Here is a 23,114-nt window from a genome sequence, read left to right on the forward strand (position 1 = left end):
AACATAAACATAAAGGCTGCAAATAATTCAGTGCAGTTCCTTCCTATTTCTATGGCCCTATATGTTGTCTTATATTGCAGGTTTGTCATCACTATGTTCCACCATTCACTCCCTCTAGAAATGATTTGGACATGTAGTCATGCTTCTAAAGGGGGTTAAATCACTTGCTTATCATCATGTAATTACAATAGGTTCAATATTCTGGACAGTCAAGGGTTAACACTGAGGCCCCAGCATGCATATGGCTATTTGGACAATCTAGGCACACTTCCGGTAATACTGTGAGAGGGACATGGCAACTTTGCTTACGTGTAATTTTCAGCTGAGAGAGAAACACAGATAGCTTTACAAGCTCCATTGCATTTTGGAAGGTGATTTTGTTATATTTGACATTACAATTGAGTATGACTTCATTGCAAACTTTCAGAAGACTATTTAAACGTTTCTGTACTTGTTCATGTTTTTTGCTCTTGTTCAGGAAACTGTTCTGTTCAATAACCTAATCCCTGCATCATGGGATCCAGTCTAGTTTCACAACGTTTGTATTAAATGCACAATCTAAATGAATGCAGTACCTGCATAAGACACACTTTTAAAAGGAAATATCTATGGTATGTTTTAAACCACTAGTCTATCTATGGGCATGTCATTATTGTGGCCCTTATCGTACGTTATCGTTCCACACATCACAGACAAATCAACGTTTTGCAATTTGTAAGAGTCGGCAAGTTATTTTATCTTAGCAGTCCAGGTGTCATAGAATCTCTTTAAACCTATCCTCTATGTGTCTGAGTGACTACTACTAGTAGCCTCCTCTGTCCTACTCCTTATATGTATCTCCTCCTTCTATGTAATGATTAAAAGGTCCTAGTGAAGGAGCAGGTCTGTCTCTGTCTGCTGAGTCACTGCAAGCTGGAAGGAGCACTAGGCTAGCGGAGCAGACGACAGCAGAGCACCATGACCCACCGGCTGTTTGAGGAGAAACACCATGCCTCTATCTACCAGAGGTACCGCTTTGTACCCCCAGAGGAGATCAGAGACCTCATCCTGCATTACCTGGAAAGGAAGGTGAGCCAAGCAAAGATAATATTACTGTTATAGACTGTGTCTTCTACATGACGTTAGACTTGTACAGTTGGCAGCTAAGACAAATCTTAGGTTGTCGACGATAGGTCTTTGGTGTAATGCTTCCACACAGTGTCCGAGAGAGAAATGAAAGCAGAAAATGCTCTCTATTGCATAACATTTCAGGATTTTGACATTTTAAATCGGATATAGAAACCAAATATCCCAACCATTTCCTGTTTCTAAATGCTTTTAAGTCTTGTGACAATAGGTTACTAAACTGTCATCCATTATGCTACGTTATTACCGTAAGCTTGAAATTCAGCATGCAATGTGTCATACCTATAGAGCAAGGACCAGAGTGTAAAATATATATATATATATATACACTGCTCAAAAAAATAAAGGGAACACTTAAACAACACAATGTAACTCCAAGTCAATCAAACTTCTGTGAAATCAAACTGTACACTTAGGAAGCAACACTGATTGACAATAAATTTCACATGCTGTTGTGCAAATGGAATAGACAACAGGTGGAAATTATAGGCAATTAGCAAGACACCCCCAATAAAGGAGTGGTTCTGCAGGTGGTGACCACAGACCACTTTTCACTTCCTATGCTTCCTGGCTGATGTTTTGGTCACTTTTGAATGCTGGCGGTGCTTTCACTCTAGTGGTAGCATGAGACTGAGTCTACAACCCACACAAGTGGATCAGGTAGTGCAGCTCATCCAGGATGGCACATTAATGCGAGCTGTGGCAAGAAGGTTTGCTGTGTCTGTCAGCGTAGTGTCCAGAGCATGGAGGCACTACCAGGAGACAGGCCAGTACATCAGGAGACGTGGAGGAGGCCGTAGGAGGGCAACAACCCAGCAGCAGGACCGCTACCTCCGGCTTTGTGCAAGGAGGATCAGGAGGAGCACTGCCAGAGCCCTGCAAAATGACCTCCAGCAGGCCACAAATGTGCATGTGTCTGCTCAAACAGTCAGAAACAGACTCCATGAGGGTGGTATGAGGGCCCGATGTCCACAAGTGGGGGTTGTGCTTACAGCCCAACACCGTGCAGGACGTTTGGCATTTGCCAGAGAACACCAAGATTGACAAATTCGCCACTGGCGACCTGTGCTCTTCACAGATGAAAGCAGGTTCACACTGAGCACGTGACAGACGTGACAGAGTCTGGAGACGCCGTGGAGAACGTTCTGCTGCCTGCAACATCCTCCAGCATGACCGGTTTGGCGGTGGGTCAGTCATGGTGTGGGGTGGCATTTCTTTGGGGGGCCGCACAGCCCTCCATGTGCTCGCCAGAGGTAGCCTGACTGCCATTAGGTACCGAGATGAGATCCTCAGAGCCCTTGTGGGACCATATGCTGGTGCGGTTGGCCCTGGGTTCCTCCTAATGCAAGACAATGCGAAACCTCATGTGGCTGGAGTGTGTAAGCAGTTCCTGCAAGAGGAAGGCATTGATGCTATGGACTGGCCCGCCCGTTCCCCAGACCTGAATCCAATTGAGCACATCTGGGACATCATGTCTCGCTCCATCCACCAAAGCCACGTTGCACCACAGACTGTCCAGGAGTTGGCGGATGCTTTAGTCAACGTCTGGGAGGAGATCCCTCAGGAGACCATCCGCCACCTCATCAGGAGCATGCCCAGGCGTTGTAGGGAGGTCATACAGGCACGTGGAGGCCACACACACTACTGAGCCTCATTTTGACTTGTTTTAAGGACATTACATCAAAGTTGGATCAGCCTGTAATGGGGTTTTGGACTTTAATTTTGAGTGTGACTCAAAATCCAGACCTCCATGGGTTGATAAATTTGATTTCCATTGAACATTTTTGTGTGATTTTGTTGTCAGCACATTCAACTATGTAAAGAAAAAAGTATTTAATAAGAATATTTCATTCATTCAGATCTAGGATGTGTTATTTTAGTGTTCCCTTTATTTTTTTGAGCAGTGTATACAATATCTGTATTGAACATCACATTTACACTATCACTAGCTATCACTCTCTTTTAGTGAAGGCAAGTTATATAGTGTCTCACTGGTCCCCTCTCTTCAGAAAGTCCAGCCTCATGCCCTAGCTGTGGACCTGGGCTGTGGGACGGGGCAGAACTCACGCCTGCTGGCCCCACACTTCCAGAAAGTGGTGGGCATCGACATCAGCGAGTGCCAACTGGAGGAGGCCAGGGCAGTAGCAGGGTTCAACAACATCACCTACAGGTTTTTGAACGTGTGTGTGTGGTCTAACTTTACTATCCTTTGAGGTCCAAAAGTCCTCACAAAGATAGTAAAAGAAGAAAAATGTAACAAGTGGGGACATTTCGCTGATCCTATTTTAGGCTTAGGGGTTAGGTTTTGGTTAGGGTTAGGAGTTAGATTAAGGTTTAGTTAGGGGTTTGGGGTTAGGGTTAAGGTTAGGGTTAAGGGTTTGGACATAATAGGATTTTGAATGGGAATAAGAAATGTTGTCCCCAACTGGATAGTAAAACCAATGTGTATGTTGTTCAAAAATAACAGTGATGACAATCTGCAGAGACGGTCAATTACACTCAGCACAAAGGTCAGCAGTAGCTTCCCACTTTCAATAGGCCCCTAGTTAATATGTTAGTTTATGTAGAAATCCTCAATTTTTGTGGCTGCGTCTTAATACTTACAGGAAAGGGACAGCAGAGGAGCTGCCGTTTCCGGATGGTTCTGTGGACCTACTGACTGCAGCCTCAGCGGCCCATTGGTTTGACCAGGAGCGGTTCCTCTTGGAGGCAGGCCGGGTCCTGAAGCCTTGCGGCTGCATGGCTCTGCTTGGCTTTACTGATAACTTCAGACTCCATTACGGCTCATGTGGGAACAGACTCACTGACATCTATGAGGAGGTGACAAACAGAACTAGAATGACATTCGTTTTTATGATGACAAACCAATGCCACTTAATCGTCTCAGTGTGTCATATGTTTATTTTCATTGGGTTATAAGTACAGTTGTTGTTTTCATCTAAAGAATGCTTATAATATGTTTGTTTATTGAGACATAATCTCCATGGGATCACCTGTATGAATCAACAAACCCTCACAATTCTGTGTTTGATATAAGTACCACGTTTCCTGACTGAGATTTGACTTTGCTATCCCCAGTTCAAGAAGGTGCTGTTACCATACACCAGCACACAGGTAGCAGTGTCCAACACCAAACTAAGGGAGCTTTACGCTGCTATCCCCTTCCCTGACAAAGAGAGGTAACTCATACAGACTCTGTGGGAACCCAGTAGAACAGCCTGTTATACATTAAAACATTTCTCATGGTGTGCCTTTGACCCTGTGTCTCTGAGTTTCTATTTGAGAATAAAATATATATAAATATATATATACAGAAGTAATGTACTCACACCTAGTGACTCCGACCGTGGTCTAAATCAAATGTTGTACTCAATAAACTGCAGTTTTATTCAATATTACGACATACTTGACTTAACCCTCTTGGCCCCCTTGGGAGCTTAGGGCATCCACTGACTCTCCTCTCAATTCAACAGTGTGTGGGTATCTGTTCTTCTTTCAGGATTGAGTGTATCCCACTGAAGCAGCAGATCTCAGTGAGGAACATAGTGGGCTTCATGGAGTCCTTCTCCATGTACCAGGCCTTCCAGAGGGCCGAGCCTGATGCTGCCACCACACTGCTGCAGAGAACACTCGACAGGTAACAACCCTGATCAATCAATGGATGAATGAACGAATGACTGAATGGATGAATTAATTAGCTAATTAACAAATTAACCCGGTGGGGTCGATTGACAAACCGGTGTGTCAGTCTAAGTTGCATAACAAAAGAATCCCCATCAAAACCCGTCAGTTTAAGCTAGAGATACTGTGTCTGTTTTTTTGCATTGGATGCGTCTCAATCCAACGCATCCGCCAGTGTCACACTTTAACATCTGCAGTGAAAGGTGACAGAGCTAGAGTGGTGTTTGTCAGACCATGAGACATCCCGAAAATCATCTGTAGCGTCTGAACAGTTTGACCTACAAACTATTGACCACTGTATGGATACTCTCACGAACACGATGGTGTTCTACGCTTTGCTCTACGACCCCTACAAGTGCCTGGAGTCTCATCTGAAGTCAGTACCGTCTATGTGCTAAATTCTGTTTGGAAACGTCCGGACCGTTAGGGCTACAAACTAATGGATGCCCACAAGTGTCACGGGACCCGTCTGAAGGTAACCAGTACAGATTTTAAAAAATGGATGGAAGTGTGCAGGTAGTTTTGTGCCTACCCCAAAAAAGAGGTTAAATATGTGTAAAAAATATAAATATTTCCAGAGGTTTTTATTTTTTTATTTGTATTATTATTATGTTTTTTGTATTTTACAACCTTTTCCCGTCTCATCGCTGCAACTCCCCAATGGGCTCGGGAGGCGAAGGTCGGGTCACGCGTTCTCAGAACCATTACCTGCCAAACCGCACTTCCTTACAACTGCCTGCTTAACCCGGAAGCCAGAAGCACCAATGTGCTGGTGGAAACACTGTTCCAGCAGTCTAAGGCCTCCAGCCTTAAACTGCTGCGCCACTCGGGAGGCCCCATACCTGAGTTTTTTTATATCTCCTAGATTTAGGACAGACACTTCAAAATTTGTTTCTTCTGATACATTTTTTGACAGTCCTTTTTGCCATTTATGAATATGTTATTCAGTGCGTTTCTATCGGTTTTTGTAGTCATTTTCCAAAATAAATATTTTATCAAATCATATTTATATATTTGTATACCTAAAGGGGTCCTAAAATTCGCAATCGAATAGCTAAATTATCCATAGGTATGACCAACTTAAAACAATTCCATCTGTCAGATTAGCCCACCCGTCTTAGACTCTAAAGATGAAATGAACAAAACAAATGTGTGAAGAAATGAACAAATAATCAAAATAATTAATTATTTTATTTACTTGTATGCAACTATTATGGTCCATCCCACATGGAATTATTTTATAAAATATATTGACGTCATATTGCAGGTTTCTGAAGGAGATGGGAGTCACATCACCAGACACACTCATGGAGGTGACGCTGGAGTATTTCTGTGTCCTGGCGTCTAAACCGGAGTGAACACTCTTTACAGTGTGAATATGTTAGTGTGGAGACAGATGTTTCTTAAGCTTGTGTCAATCATGTTTAAGCTGTTGTTAATAGAAGTAGTATTCTGTTCACACAAGATGTCATTGAAGTCCCTTTGGTTTTGTCTCTTTTCTTTTATACATTGTAATGTAGAGCAAACTATTAGCCTTAGTCACATCATTATCAAAATGGTTGCCACATTTAGTATCTTCCTTGCCTGAGATTTACAATAAAATGTCTGTAGACACAATTGTAACTTTTGAATATTATTTAACTTCCGGGCCGTATCAGGTGTCTCAGAGTAATATTAGGAGTGTGGATTTTAGGATCGGTTTTTCCTTTTAGATCACAATGAAAAATATAACATGGACAAGGGGGTATCTGATCCAAGATCAGCACTCCTAATCTGAAACAATTGATACTTAAGCAGCCCAATTATGATATATTCTTTACTAATTGGTCTTTTGATCATTCAGATCAGGTCTGAAAAAGATCTGATGTGAAAAGATCTGATGTGATTGGTAAAAACATCAGAATTGGGATGCCTGTCGAAACACAGCCAGACTGCCCCAGATTTTCTCTTGGTTTCTTTTTAAAATGATGCATGCATTGGTTCAACCAAATTCATCACGGTATGCAAACTAAGAGGAGACCTTTAATCGGTTCTTGGACCAGTACTTCAGATATTGACTGTTTATAATGAACTATTTTAGTGAGTTAGTAGTAGTGCAGCTCAGTACAAAGCCTGTTGTTGTTGATCTATGGTTCAGTGATCAGTGGGAATAGGGTTTTTATCTGAGTAAGGAAACTGAACTCATCAGGCGTTTGTATTTTCCCACATCAATCACAACAAGGAAAGCACCTTATAGGAAAACAAGTTTCTGATCCTTCCCCCATCCCATCTCCATGGGACTTCTTATTGGTTCTGACACAGCACACAGCTCTCTTTGACCCCATGTAACCCTGGCCCAGCCTCATTAGCAAACAACCCACATTCCCATGAGCCACTGCTCCGCCCCTTCCTCTCTCTATCTGGGGCCTGTCTCATACTAGCCTGGCCAAGCACCTAGTGGTTTCCCTGGAACTGGCCCTGTGAAGAAAGGGAATCTCCTGCGATGCGTGAGGTAGTGTGTGTGTGATCACATTCCTTAACGTACCACAACCCTCCACAACCCAGTGAGAAAGAGAGCTTGCATTAGTTTTAGTAAAAACTTTATGAAAAGCAGGTCTCTTTCTGTGTTGGAGAATACCATTGTATTCCTGTGTTGGTTTTTCCTGTAGTATAGCTCAGTGGCATGGCCCATCTGTTTGAAGGTAAGGAGCATGCTGCCTCCCACTGGAAATACAGAGTCTCAGCTCATTGAAGAGGCATTGTCCTTCCTGAAGAGAAGGTAGTCGTGACATATACCTGTTACACAGGATACAGACTGTTTTTTTTCTTAAATCAAATATCATGGAATATGCATGCTCAGATGATATGGTTACAGTCTTCTGTGGACATAAAATATAAATGCATCAAGTAAAGTGTTGGTCCTATGTTTCATGAACTGAAATAAAAGATCCCAGAAATCTTCGATACCCACAAAATGCTTATTTCTCTCAAGTTTTGTGCACAAATTAGTTTACATCCCTGTTAGTGAGCATTTCTCCTTTTCCAAAATAATCCATCCACATGACCGGTGTGGCATAACAAGAAGCTGATTAAACAGCATGATCATTACACAGGTGCACCTTGTGCTGGGGACAATATAAATACTCTCTAAAATGTGCAGTTTTGTCACACAACCCAATTCCACAGATGTCTCAAGTTTTGAGGGAGTGTGCAATTGGCATGCTGACTGCAGTAATCTCCACCAGAGCTTTTGCCAGAGAATTTAATGTTCATTTCTAAGCTGCCTCCAACGTCTTTTTAGAGAATTTGGCAGTACGTCCAACCGGCCTCACAATCGCAGATCATGTGTAACCACGCCAGCACAGGGCCTCCACATCTGGCTTCTTCACCTGCGGGATCGTCTGAGACCAGCCAACCGGACAGCTGATGAAACTGTGGAGTTTTTCCGTGTGTAATAAAGCTCTTTTGTGGGGAAATTCTAATTGGCTGGGCCTGGCTCCCATGTGGGTGGGCCTCTGCCCTCCCAAGACCACCCATGGCTGTGCCCCTGCCCATGTAACAGTATAACTTTAGACCATCCCCTCGCCCCGACGCGGGCGCGAACCAGGGACCCTCTGCACACATCAACGGTCGCCCACGAAGCATCGTTACCCATCGCTCCACAAAAGCCGCTGCCCTTGCAGAGCCAGGGGAAACACTACTTCTAGGTTTCAGAGCAAGTGACGTAACTGATTGAAACGCTATTAGCGCGTACCCGCTAACTAGCTAGCCATTTCACATTCGTTACACACAGTCATGTGAAATCCATAGATTTGGGATGTGAAATCTATAGATTAGGACCTAATGAATTTATTTAAATTGACTGATTTCCTTATTTGAACTGTAACTTAGTAAAATTGTTGCATGTTGCATTCATATTTTTGTTCAGTATAGTTACAATGGCAAATATTATTGCAATACATTACAGAATTATATCAATGTGTGTTTCGTTCCAGCTTTTTAATGTTTTTGCAGTATAAAAAGATTGTAAATATACTTTCTCCTGTCTTAAAATGTGCACATGTACTAATTATGTCTCATACCTGTGTGTGATGGTGATGTGTCCTGTTTGACAGATGGGCATGCAGACCTTTGACCTGGCAGTAGATGTAAGCTGTGAGTCGGGTCAGGGCACCGTGCTCCTGGCCCCTCACTTCAACTCGGTGGTGGGGACCGACGTGAGCCCTGCCCAGCTGGAGGTGGCCCTGGAGCATGCAACCGCCCCTAACATTTCCTAAAGGTCAGAGTCACCGCCCCTAACATCTCTTACAGGTCAGAGTCACCGCCCCTAACATCTCCTACAGGTCAGAGCCACCGCCCCTAACATCTCCTACAGGTCAGAGCCACCGCCCCTAACAACTCTTATAGGTCAGAGCCACCGCCCCTAACATCTCTTACAAGTCAGAGCCAACCCCAGAGGGGAGAGGAGGAAGGTGGACTGGACTGGAGGGTCATGTTTTGTTTTGAGTAACACTAACATGGACTCAAACTCTCTTTACATTACAGTCATAGAATACGTTTTTTATAAGGAGTCTTACAAGATTTGTAGGTACAAAATCATTTAATTCAGGGTGAATAGACATGGATTTACCAAGTCCATCTGACTCAGAAAAGTCTTGCCTTTAGTAACAGTACCACAATGTGATGGGAGAGGGGACTGTAGGGTTAAAGTCCTTTGTTGATGTGGACACAGTGAAAATAGGCCAAGGGCCAAACCGGACAATGGGACCCTTGTCTGCTCAAACTCGTGCACGTCTTCCTGTAGTGAGCAAACATAAAAGCTACAACTACTGATACTATTCTGGAACAGTGCCATCTGAACTATATCTCAGGAACGAAACCACAAAGTTGTGTGCAAATTCTAGCTCGGTTCCCATCGGTTTTTGATGTTTTGCCAAGTCCTATCGTGGCAATGACATTAGGAGTTGGCAAGAGAGCAGAAACAGATCTGGTACCAAGCTAGCAAATATCTTTACAGATCTGAGACTAGGCTAGCAAATAACTTTACAGACCTGAGACTAGCCCTGATTTTTATGTCTCTCGTTTCTTTATAAACAGCGTCCGGCTGCTGATCATTGTGTCTCTCTTGTCTCTGCCTGTAGACAGTGTCCGGCTGAAGAGCTGCCCTTCGCAGACAGCTCAGTGGACCTGGTGACGGCCATGACTGCCTGACCGGCCGCAGTTTCTCCAAGGAAGCCCATAGGATCCTGCATCCTAAAGGCCGTCTCTATCCGCTCAACTATACCATGGACATGGAGATCCATTATGGAGACTGCTACCACTCAACAGTCTACAAGGAGGTCTGGACAACTCTAGAGAATAGAATAAAATAATATTATCCATAAACAGTGGAAATGTACCATTCTAATCACTGTAGAAAACAAAACAAAATGCAATGCACATTTTTGATAAATTGACGGTGTACAAATTCTCAATGCATACAGTAGATTTGTTGTGTGTTTTTTCAACAGCATTTGTCTTTTTTTATCTCATCAGTTTTATGCTGCCCTCTTGCCCTATCGTAACTTCTGCCTGGGACCCAACTCTGTGGCTCTCTACAAACAGTCCTACGACTCCATCCCCTACACATAGAAAGAGTGGTGAGGCCTGAGTACCATTGCATCCACTGTTATATCTGCCCTTGTTGCTATTGTATTCCCATGTACAATAATTGTTGAATTGATTCACAATTTAATGCTAGCCTCGATTTCCAGGGTTCCTCCAGTAGCCGAGTGATTAACAACAATTGGAAGGATTGCATTGCGAGACTAACTCATTGCTCATTCTGTGTTGAACAGTTGTGTCTAGGCAGGAGTGTGTGTGGATGAACAGCCAGGTCTCATAGACTAGACATAACATAGTAAGCCTACCCTTCCCCTAACCCTAACCTTAACCCTTTCAGCTAACCCTTCCCTAACCCTAGCCTAGCTAACGTTAGCCAGCTAGCTAATGTTAGAAACCTAGCAACCTAGCTAGAATTCGTAACATATCATACATTTTGCAAATTCGTAACTATTGTAAGTTTTGCAAATTCGTAACATATAATAAGAAGTGTAATTTGTAACATATCATACGAAATGGGTGATGGAAATCCACAAATGAATACATACCATATGAAACGTAACATATCTTACTAAATGGAGCTTCCCCAGATGTACGTACAGAATAATATGAAATGTAAAGGTATCATTTAACATTACATCTAACATCTCTCTCTGTCCTCTCCAGACTGTTGGCTGTGATGGAGGTGACCTCCCCAGAGACTGAGGTTGTGGTCAGAGTCAGTTATTTCTACCTGCTAGCCTGCAAGCCAGAGGACTAGCTACAGATGACTGAGACTATGATGTGACCCCTGTGGAAACTTCAATATTTAGTTAATGATGAACAATTAAGGAAGTTGTTATTACTGTGTACATTTATATTACTAAAGCTTGCCAATGAGTGGTAGCTTATCTAATATAGTTTGTCATTCTGGCTCCAGTTTTATGTACTTCACAAGCAGACAAACACAGCCTGTGATATGAGATGTGTGTGTGTGTGTGTGTGTGTGTGTGTGTGTGTGTGTGTGTGTGTGTGTGTGTGTGTGTGTGTGTGTGTGTGTGTGTGTGTGTGTGTGTGTGTGTGTGTGTGTGTGTGTGTGTGTGTGTGTGTGTGTGTGTGTGTGTGTGTGTGTGTGCGTGCGTGCGTGCGTGAGTGCGTGCGTGCGTGCGTGAGGATAGCATAGGATCCCTCGGAGGAGTAATCTCGAGAGACCAAATGACCCAGTTTGTCACTGAGACAGGAGGACATTGACTCAAAGCAGAGGGAATAGTATATACAGGGAAAAGTACCTAGCATAGCACTTTCAGTCTCTAGAGATTTTGCTTCATGGATACAAGCTTGTTTAGATGACTTTCCAGCATGGTTTTTCATTTTGTGTGTCTGTGTGAGTGTGTGTGTAAGCCTGCATGTGTGTATCTGTGTGTGTGGTAAGATGTAGAGAGAGTGGATGTCACAGGAGCATGTCCTAACTGCATGGGCATAGCAGGGGACATCTGTAAAACAATCACAGAAGAAACAGTAAATAGCATTGCCTTAGGAAAATATGCCTTTCCATACCCCTTGAGTCCATCACAATGTTTGGTAAAATATAGCCAACCAGAACATTCAAAGGAAAGTGTGTTCCACTCCTGGAACAAAATAAGCAGCTTGCTGTGCCAGATGTCCACCCCCACAACGCATGGAAAGTGTGTGTGTCTGTGTGTGTGTGTGCATGTGTGTGCGTGTGTTTGTGTGTGATATAGGGCAGGGAACAGCGGGTTGTTTCACATCCATACTTTCTCTGAATAAGGGGGCCAAGCTGGGGCAAAAGAGGGATGAACTCCTATCCCTCAGTCCCACATCACTTCTGGAGCCACAGTCACACCAGGGGATCAGAATGAGTACAGACCAGGACCAGACCACAGGAGTAAATCATGTATAGATACACTCTATTTACATCCTATGTATAGATACACTCTATTTACTGTCATTGGGGCCTTAGAGTCTACAGAATAATGCTGCCACATATAAACAAAAGATGTATAATAAATCTGACCCCTAGCCTGCTCTGTATATCGTGGAAGTGGATGGCCATTAATCAGACACTGACTTGTCGTGAACACATGTTGCTTGAGAGAGAGAGCAGACACTCATTGCACCAGGTCATATTTGCTTTGTGAGAGGGCCAATTGGCTAGTAGCTCTATCATGGAACTGATGATGACATAGAGGGGAAAGAATTGACATCTCATTCAATGTTGGTGAAAATATGACGCATTTAAGAAAATAGATTGAAATGCATCCTTATGTGTTGTGCACAGCAGCAGATTTCAACAAACAAAAAGTATTAGTTCCTCACTTCAGCAATGACTGAAATGCCTGATTACTGCTGAAAACCCTATAGATGCTTAAATGTTCATATGCCAGATATGGAAAAATAGGGATTTTAGTGATAAGAAGTAATAAGTTATTTCAGCTTCTGCCCCAAGGCACTTCTATTCAGCATTCCCAAAACGAATACTAAGGATGGCTGCCTTGCTGAAGAAATAATCCCTTTGGAAAGGGTGGGTAGCCGAAGACCATTGTGTCATTGTTAGAATGAGCGGTTCAGGATTGAGGGATTCTCTGCTGCAGATGCACTATGATATGAAATGCAAAGAGGAACTGGCTGGCCAGCCTCCTGATGACATCTTTCCAATTATAACAACACTGCTCTCCAACATCTTCATCTGATTCCAACAAGTGGCAAAAACAACATAGAAAAGCAGTGCTGGGGTGCAGAACTTTTTATTTTAGGTTTATTTGGATCGTGTATTGCTCCTATTCTCTCATGCTCATAATCTCTGAGTTTTTATTTAGCTCTGCTGCCTGTAACACTTGGGTAAAACAAAAAAGGTATCACTTGGCACTAACAGACAGTGAAGCACCATTCATGAGACACCTAATGGGGGCCTTGACAGTCAGAGCAAGAGGGCACTGTTGCTTGGGAATCTTAACTGACATAGGCTAATTGGTACAGAAACCCGAATACTGCAAGTCTTGTGTCAGTGTGTGTGAATATAGTAGGCTTATGTAGCATTGTGAGGTTTGGGTAATTTCTAGTGTGTGAAAGTTAGCTGAGGCTGTAAGTTTTTGTGAATGGGTGGGGAGAAGCAAGTTTTTTTTTCTAATAACAAAAAGTAATATGTTGTCTCTTTGGTTTGGCTTTTGATTTAGTCTAATAGGAACTTTTACATGGTATGTAACTAGAAAACATAATTTTCAAAACAATTCTTAGGGCGATTTCACGTAATTTAACATAATAACGTGTTACTTATTTTGACCAACTGTGTTGCCTATTTTCTTTGCATTGTCTAGCAGAACTAATGTTTTCATTTGATATTTGGCCAAACAACAGTAACGAACGGAACAATCCCTGCACCTCCTTTAATGACACTGGCAGCAGAGTTGTTACAGCTGGCTTTACAAGTGGTATGCACTGTTGAGCGCTACATCCCGAGGGGTTCGTGCTGATTGTACGGAGATTGTGACAGCTGGTTAAATGGCATCTCTTGACAAGGCAAGAACAAGATGTAGGTCAGAAGAAGTGCAGTATTATCATAAGGAGAATTATACTTGGAATATGGAAGAGGAATGGAGGCAATAGTGGCAGAGGAGGTCTAACAGAGAGAGAGAGGGTGAAGTATCGAAGGTGGTAGGTGTGGTGAAGTTCTCAGAGCCCGAGGCTTGCACTGAGGGTCAGGATAAAGATGAGTCTGTGACAGTAGGTGAAGTTGTGGAAAAAGTGTACCCTTGCCTTTTGGCTGATCTATGTGTGGTTTCAGGGTGGGTGAAAACAGAGTTGGGTGTTGTGGAATCAGTAAAGGTAACCAGAAGGGGTCTTGTGATAATTGTTTGTTTCTGCTGGTCAGAGGGAGTAGGCGCTCCGTGTTAAACGAATGGGGGCAAGAGATGTGAATTATTTTGCTCTCAAGAAAAGGGTGCCATTGAAAGGTGTAATTACTGGGTAGAAGGAAATGTGAAAGCTGACCAACTGAAGGGGAAGATTCCCGATGTTTGTGATGCTCATCGTTTGGTGCAACGCAGAAAGGGTGGCATGAGTGGAGAAACAGAATAGTCATTGTCTGTTCTTTTGAGTTTTGATGTTGAGTCTTTGACCAACAAGGTGATGTTAGCATATATCAATTATCGTGTACAAGCTTTTGTGCTGAATACATTACGTTGTTACAGGTGTCAAGCTTATGGGCATGTGACAACAGTGTGTAGGAGGGAGTTTCCTAGGTGTGAGAATTGTGCAGAAGGGCATGAGACAAAAGAGTGTGTAGCATTGGGAAAAGTAGTGGTATTTGTTAATTGTAGGGGTGCCCATGGGGCTGGGTATCAGAAATGTCCTGTGCGAGAGAGGCAGGTTGAGGTTTCCAGGGTTATAGTAGTGCAGAAGTTGTCATATGCTGAGGCAGTGAAGAAAGTAGAGGAAGATGGGTCATGGGGGAGGGAGTCGGTTGTACAAGTCAGTTGTCAGTTGTACAACTGAATGCCTTCAACTGAAATGTGTCTTCCTCATTTAACCCAACCCCTCTGAATCAGAAAGGTGTGAGGGGCTGCCTTAATCGACATCCACGTCTTCAGTGCCCGGGGAACAGTGGGTTAACTGCCTTGCTCAGGGGCAGAAAGACACATTTTTACCATGTCAGCTTAGGGATTTGATCCAGCAACCTTTACCAGTACTGAGGGATAAACCAACAAGTGATATACGTTTGACATTTATAGCAATGGTTATCAACTGTACTGCGGGGATGGAGCGTAAGTCACAGAAAATAGAGGTTGTGGCAACAGCTGGAGAGAAGTATTTGGGTGTGCGAGACTTGACATCAGAAGAGTTACGCATGGGTGGGCAATTCCAGTCCTCGAGGGCCTGATTGGTGTCACAGGTTTGCCCCAGCCCAAGCTAACACACCTGACTCCAATACTCACCTAATCATGATCTTTAGTTTAGAATGCAATTTGATTAATCAGCTGTGTTTGCTAGGGATGGAGAACTAGTGTGACACCAATCAGGCCCTCCAGGACTGTAGTTGCCTGACAGGGTGTGTCCTCTCAGGCTGTTGGCCTGAAGTAGGACTGAATAGATTTAAATGGTGGAGTATGGTATTTGTTATTTTTTGTGAGTGTAGCGTTAGATGGTAGGGTATTTGTTGTATTTTTTAAAGGAAAGTATGAGAGTTATACTCCAGTCTAGTAGGTGGCGGTAATGCAACATTTGTTGGATGCCAATCGCCGTTAAGCCTAATCGAATAAGAAGTTGTTACAGCTGCTTGGCAGCTTTTTTACATTTCAATATTAACATTTGTCTTTATATATTCGTGAGGTTGTTTGGCGACTGAAGTTTACTTCCAGAGGCTTGCTTCCGAGTGTCGTTGATTAGGGTGTGGACGGAGCGCTTTCTGTGAGACAGCAGGTAAACAACCGTGCAGACAACTAGTTTGTGGTTTTTATGTCGCATAACTAACATCATCAACGTGAAGGCTTTTCTAGTTATGTAACGTTAACTAGCAATTGTTTTCGCTATCTGTTGCAAGTCTCCCTATCCTTGCCACTCTCTGCTGTACCTACGTCCACCTAACTGAGGGTGTATTCGTAAATTCAATCTGGAGTGCGTTCTTGACGTTCTAATTTTCACAATGTTATCAGATTGTCAGTTCGTAAATTCCGAACATTTCGCTCTGTGTTCAGAGCGCACACTGGACGCTCTGGCCGAGGAGTAGTGTTGATCTGAGCGTTCTGCCCAAACAACGCAGTCAAGTACCAAAGCTAGCTTTCTAGCTGACGTTATACAGACACACGAGAGAACACCTCACTCTGACCATTTTACTTGCCCTAACAGAACTGGCTAGGCTGTTTTCATGTTATCCAGAGCATTGGTTACTGTGCTGCTGGCAACAATTTAATTACGCCTTTTCACCGAGGTTTACTGACACCGGCCATATTCAAGGGGTGTTTAGCTCTCGTAAATGTATCAGTTATGCCAGTATGAATGTGAGACTATATCCGCAGGAAAGTATAATGAAATCAACTTTAAGGTGTTAGGAATGTGAATACACTACCATCATCTGAAGGATGTGCAGAAACACGTGCAGCATCTCGGCAAATGGCCATACATGGCTTACATGTGTTTTCATCCTGTTTGCGTGTTTCAGGCACTACCAGGGGTTTGAAAATATTATGTAATTCTACTTTCCTGTGGATATATTGTCTCGCATTCCTACCCGCGAAAAGACCAACCAGTCCTGGTAATGTTGCTTGTGGTGCAATTTTCAGATGCGAGAAACACACAGCTCCACAAGCTGCATTACATTGTGTAAGGTGATTTTGTTATATTTGACATTGTGTAAAACTTCATTGCAAACTTTCAGAAGACTAATTAAATGTCTGTACTTGTTCTTCTGTTTTGCTATTGTTTAGAAAATGTTTGATAGGACCCAGTCTAGTTTCACAATCAATGAACAAAAATGTAAACACAATATGTAAAGTGTTGGTTTTAATGAGCTGAAATAAAAGATCCCAGACATTTTCCAAATGCACAAACTTGATTGCATCCCTGTTGGTGATCATTTCTCCTTTGCCAAGATAATCCATCCACATATCAAGAAGCTGAATCAATAGCATGATCATTACACAGGTGCACCTTGTGCTGGGGACAAAATGTGAAGCTTTGTCACAACACAATGCCACAGATGTCTCAAGTTTTGAGGGAGTGTACAATTGGAATGCTGACTACAGGAATTTCCACTAGGGCTGTTGCCAGATAATTTAATGTTTATCTTCCATAATCCTCCAATGTTGTTTTAGAGAATTTGGTTGTACAACCGCAGACCATGTGTGTGGGGAGTGGTTTACTGATGTCAACCTTGTGAACAGAGTTCCCCATGGTGAGGTTATGGTATGGGCAAGCATAAGCTACGGATAGCGAACACATTTGCATTTTATCGATGACAAATTGAATGCACAGAGATACCATGATGAGATCGAGGCCCATTGTCGTACCATTCAGCCGCCACCATCACCTCATGTTTCAGCATTATAATGTACGGCCCCATGTTGCAAGAATCTGTAGACAATTCCTAGAAACTGAAAATGTCCCAATTCTTCCATGGCCTGCATACTCACCAGATATGTCCCCCATTGAGAATGTTTTGGATGCTCTGGATTGCGTGTTCCAGTTTCAGTTCCCACCAATATAAAGCAATTTCGCACAGCCAATAAAGAGTGACACAACATCCCACGCTCAACAGCCTAATCAACTCTATGCGAAGATGTCACCCTGCATGAGACATGGTCGTCACACCAGATACTGACTGGTTTTCTGATCCACGCCCATACCTTTTGTAAGATACCTGTGACCAACAGATCCATATCTGTATTCCCAATCATGTGAAATCCATATATTAGGGTGTAATAAATGTATTTCAATTGACTGATTTCCTTATGAGCTGTAACTCCGTCAAATCTTTGAAATTGTTGCACGTTGTGTTTTTAGATTTTTGTTCAGTATAAATGCATGCAGTACATGTATATCAAACTTTTGCCAGGCGTTTGACTGTTTTTATAAAAAATAAAATGGAAATATGTATGAGATGTTTTAAACCACTAGTTTATCTATAGGCATGTCATTAATGTGGCCGTTATCGGACAGTACCGTTCCACACAAGAACATCACACACAAATCAGTGTTTTGCAATTTGTCAAGAGGTGACAAGTTATTTGATCTTAGCAGCTCAGGTGTCTCTTTAAACCTCTCTGTGACTGAGTGACTACTACCAGTAGCCTCCTCTGTCCTACTCCTTATATGTATCTCCTATGTAATGATTAAAAGGTCCTAGTGAAGGAGCAGGTCTGTCTCTGTCTGCTGAGTCACTGCAAGCTGGAAGGAGCACTAGGCTAGCGGAGCAGACGACAGCAGAGCACCATGACCCACCGGCTGTTTGAGGAGAAACACCATGCCTCTATCTACCAGAGGTACCGCTTTGTACCCCCAGAGGAGATCAGAGACATCATCCTGCATTACCTGGAAAGGAAGGTGAGCCAAGCAAAGATAATAGTACTGTTATAGACTGTCTTTTACATGATGTTAGACTTGTACAGTTGGCAGCTAAGACAAATCTTAATAAGTCTTTGGTGTAATGCTTCCACACAGTGTCCGAGAGAGGGCATTTTTCACTTTCATTTCTATTGCATAATATTTCAGGACTATGATATTTTAAATCCGATATAAACATTATCTCAACCATTTCCTGTTTCTAAATGCTTTTGAGTATTGCGACAATAGGTCACTAAACTGTCATCATTATCTTACGTTATTACCGTAAGCTTGAAATACCTATTTAGCAAAAACCAGAGTGTTATATATAATAACACACACACTACCGTTCACAAGTTTGGGGTCACTTAGAAGTTTCCTTGTTTTAGAAAGAAAAGCATTTTTTTGTCCATTTTAAAATAACTTCAAATTGATCAGAAATACAGTAGACATTGTTAATGATGTAAATGACTAATGTAGCTGGAAACGGCAGATTTCTTTAGGGAATGTCTAGAAAACCCTTTAGCTGTGCTAACATAATTGCAAAAGGTTTTCTAATGATCAATTAGTCTTTTTAAAATGATGAACTTGGATAAGCTAACTCAGCGTGCCATTGGAACACAGGAGTGATGGTTGCTGATAATGGGCCTCTGTACGCCTATGCAGATATTCCATTAAAAATCTGCCGTTTCCAGCTACAATAGTCATTTACAACATTAACAATGTCTACACTGTATTTCTGATCAATTTGATGTTATTTTAATGGACAAAAAATGAGCTTTTCTTTAAAAAACAAGGACATTTCTAAGTGACCCCAAACTTTAGAACAGTTGTATTGATCATCACATTTACACTATCACTAGCTATCACTCTCCTTTAGTGAAGGCAAGTTATATAGTGTCTCACTGGTCCCCTCTCTTCAGAAAGTCCAGCCTCATGCCCTAGCTGTGGACCTGGGCTGTGGGACGGGGCAGAACTCACGCCTGCTGGCCCCACACTTCCAGGAAGTGGTGGGCATCGACATCAGCGAGTGCCAACTGGAGGAGGCCAGGGCAGTAGCAGGGTTCAACAACATCACCTACAGGTATTTGAATGTGTCTATGTGTGTTTAACCTTACTATCCTTTTGAGGTCAAAGTCCTCACAAGGATAGTAAAACAAGGAAAATGTGACAAGTGGGGACATTTTGCCATTCCCCATACATGAACAAAAACTGCTATTTTAGAGTTTGGTTAGGTTTATTTAGGGGTTAGGGTTAGATTTAGAGTTAGGGTTTAGGCATAATAGGATTTTGAATGGGAATAAATGTTTTGGTCCACACTTGGCTAGTAAAACCAACGTGTATGTTGTTTAAAAAGAAACAGTGATGGCAATCTGCAGAGACGGTCAATTACACTCAGCACAAAGGTCAGCAGTAGCTTCCCACTTTCAATAGGCCCCTAGTTAATATGTTAGTTTATGTAGAAATCCTCAATGTTTGGTGCTGTGTCTTAATACTTACAGGAAAGGGACAGCAGAGGAGCTGCCGTTTCCGGATGGTTCTGTGGACCTACTGACTGCAGCCTCAGCGGCCCATTGGTTTGACCAGGAGCGGTTCCTCTTGGAGGCAGGCCGGGTCCTGAAGCCTTGCGGCTGCATGGCTCTGCTTGACTTTACTGATAACTTCAGACTCCATTACGGCTCATGTGGGAACAGACTCACTGACATCTTTAATGAGGTGAAAAACACAGAACTAGAATGACGTTCTATTTTTATGTTGACAAACCAATGCTACTTAATCGGTTTAGTGTGTCATATGTTTATTTTCATTGGGTACTAAGTATAATTGTTGTTTTCATCTACAGTATGCTTATAAAATGTTTGTTTGCTGCCATATTGAGACATTTCTCTTGTGAAAAATAGTTTAATTTCCATGGGATCACTTGTATGATACAACAAACCCTCATAATTCTTTGTTTGATATAAGTAACACTTTTCCTGACTGTTTTCTGACTGAGATTTGACTTTGCTATCCCCAGGTCAAGAAGGTGCTGTTACCATACACCAGCACACAGGTAGCAGTGTCCAACACCAAACTAAGGGAGCTTTACGCTGCTATCCCCTTCCCTGACAAAGAGAGGTAACTCATACAGCCTCTGTGGGAACCCAGCAGAACAGCCTGTTACACATTAAAACACTTCTCATGGTGTGACTTTGACCCTGTATCTCTGAGTTTCTATTTGAGAATGAAATATATTTATATATACATACAGAAGTAATGTACTCACACCTAGTGACACCGACCGTGGTCAAAATCAAATGTACTCAATAAACTGCAGTTTTATTCAATATTATGACTTACTTGACTTAAATCTCTTGGCCCCCTTGTGAGCTTAGGGCATCCACTGACTCTCCTCTCAATTCAACAGTGTGTGTGTATCTGTTCTTCTTTCAGGATTGAGTGTATCCCACTGAAGCAGCAGATCTCAGTGAGGAACATAGTGGGCTTCATGGAGTCCTTCTCCATGTACCAGGCCTTCCAGAGGGCCGAGCCTGATGCTGCCACTGCACTGCTGCAGAGAACACTCGACAGGTAACAACCCTGATCAATCAATGGATGAATGAACGAATGACTGAATGGATGAATTAATTAGCTTATTAACAAATTAACCCGGTGGGGTCGATTGACAAACCGATGTGTCAGTCTAAGTTGCATAACAAAAAAATCCCCATCAAAACCCGTCAGTTCAAGCTAGAGATACTGTGTCTGTTTTTTTGCATTTGTAACAGTATAACTTTAAACCGTCCCCTCGCCCCGACAAAGGGCGCGAACCAGGGACCTTCTGCACACATCAACAACGGTCGCCCACGAAGCATCGTTACCCATCGCTCCACAAAGGCCACGGCTCTTGCAGAGCAAGGGGAAACCCTACTTAAAGTCTCAGAGCAAGTGACGTAACTGATTGAAATGCTACTAGCGCGTACCCGCTAACTAGCTAGCCATTTCACATCCGTTACACATTGGATGCGTCTCAATCCAACGCATCCGCCAGTGTCACACTTCAACATCTGCATTGAAAGGTGACAGAGCTAGAGTGGGGTTTGTCAGACCATGAGACATCCCGAAAATCATCTGTAGCGTCCGAACAGTTTGACCTACAAACTATTGACCACTGTATGGATACTCTCACGAACACGATGGTGTTCTACGCTTTGCTCTACGACCCCTACAAGTGCCTGGAGTCTCATCTGAAGTCAGTACCGTCTATGTGCTAAATTCTGTTTGGTAAAGTCCGGACCGTTAGGGCTACAAACTAATGGATGCCCACAAGTGTCACAGGACTTGTCTGAAGGTAACCAGTACAGATTTAAAAAACGGATGGACGGATGGAAGAGCGAAGGTAGTTTTGTGCCTACCCCAAAAAAAGGGGTAGGCACATATGTGTAAAAAAGATAAATATTTCCAGAGTTTAATTGTTTTTAAATTGAATTATTATTATTATTACGTTTTTTTGTATTTTACACCTTTTCCCGTCTCATCGCTGCAACTCCCCAATGGGCTCGGGAGGCGAAGGTCGGGTCACGCGTTCTCTGAAACATGACCCGCCAAACCGCACTTCCTTACAACCGCCCGCTTAACCCAGAAGCACCAATGTGTTGGTGGAAACACTGTTCAACTGACGACCGAGATCAGCCTGTAGGCGCCCGGCCGCTACAAGGAGTCTCTAGAGCGCGATGAGCCAAGTAAAGACCCCCTGCTGGCCAAACCCTCCCCTAGCCCGGATAACGCTGGGCCAATACAGCCGTGATCGGGAGTCCGCCTCCAGCCTTAGACCGCTGCGCCACTCGGGAGGCCCCATACCTGAGTTAAAAAAAAAAAAAATCCTAGATTTAGGACAGACACTTCAAAACCTTGTTTCTTCTGATATATTTTTTGACAGTCCTTTTTGCCATTTATGAATGTGTTATTCAATGCGTTTCTATCGGTTTTAGTAGTCATTTTAGTTGTCTTTTCTTTTCATATTTATATATATTTTTATACCTAAGGGGTCCTAAAATTCTCAATCAAATAGCTAAAATCCATAGGTATGACCAATTTAAAACAATTCCATCTGTCAGATTAGCCCCCCCCCCCCCCCCCCCCCTGTTTTAGACTAAAGATTAAATTAACAAATAATCAAAATAATTAATTATTTTATTTACTTGTATGCCACTTTTTTGTCTATCCCACATGGAATTATTTTATAAAATATATTGACGTCATATTGCAGGTTTCTGAAGGAGATGGGAGTCACATCACCAGACACACTCATGGAGGTGACGCTGGAGTATTTCTGTGTCCTGGCGTCTAAACCGGAGTGAACACTCTTTACAGTGTGAATATGTTTGTGTGGAGACAGATGTTTCTTAAGCTTGTGTCAATCATGTTTAAGCTGTTGTTAATAGAAGTAGTATTCTGTTCACACAAGATGTCATTGAAGTCCCTTTGGTTTTGTCTCTTTTCTTTTATACATTGTAATGTAGAGCAAACTATTAGCCTTAGTCACATCATTATCAAAATGGTTGCCACATTTAGTATCTTCCTTGCCTGAGATTTACAATAAAATGTCTGTAGACACAATTGTAACTTTTGAATATTATTTAACTTCAGGGCCGTATCAGGTGTCTCAGAGTAATATTAGGAGTGTGGATTTTAGGATCGGTTTTTCCTTTTAG

General features: G+C 42.6%; 2 protein-coding genes and 1 pseudogene across 2 annotated transcripts; all 3 read left to right on the forward strand.

Annotated features, from left to right (window-relative positions):
• The first annotated feature begins 263 nt into the window (after positions 1–263).
• On the forward strand, positions 264–6,423 carry LOC129821160 (putative methyltransferase DDB_G0268948). Its single transcript, XM_055878505.1, has 7 exons — positions 264–371; positions 865–1,068; positions 3,135–3,295; positions 3,732–3,945; positions 4,204–4,304; positions 4,625–4,762; positions 6,074–6,423. The coding sequence occupies exons 2-7, from the start codon at positions 958–960 to the stop codon at positions 6,162–6,164; spliced, it is 816 nt and encodes a 271-aa protein (XP_055734480.1). The 5' UTR covers positions 264–371; positions 865–957; the 3' UTR covers positions 6,165–6,423.
• An 88-nt stretch (positions 6,424–6,511) lies between these two features.
• Positions 6,512–10,428, forward strand: LOC129821483 (ubiquinone/menaquinone biosynthesis C-methyltransferase UbiE-like; annotated as a pseudogene).
• Positions 10,429–13,809: 3,381 nt separating this feature from the next.
• LOC129821159 (putative methyltransferase DDB_G0268948) lies at positions 13,810–23,019 on the forward strand. The gene is made up of 7 exons (XM_055878504.1): positions 13,810–15,801; positions 18,217–18,420; positions 19,344–19,504; positions 19,923–20,136; positions 20,438–20,538; positions 20,854–20,991; positions 22,670–23,019. Exons 2-7 carry the CDS (start codon positions 18,310–18,312, stop codon positions 22,758–22,760), a joined length of 816 nt encoding a protein of 271 aa, XP_055734479.1. The 5' UTR covers positions 13,810–15,801; positions 18,217–18,309; the 3' UTR covers positions 22,761–23,019.
• The last annotated feature ends 95 nt before the right edge of the window (positions 23,020–23,114 follow it).

Source organism: Salvelinus fontinalis, chromosome 23, assembly GCF_029448725.1.
Source record: "Salvelinus fontinalis isolate EN_2023a chromosome 23, ASM2944872v1, whole genome shotgun sequence".
In the NCBI taxonomy this organism is placed as follows: Eukaryota; Metazoa; Chordata; class Actinopteri; order Salmoniformes; family Salmonidae; genus Salvelinus; species Salvelinus fontinalis.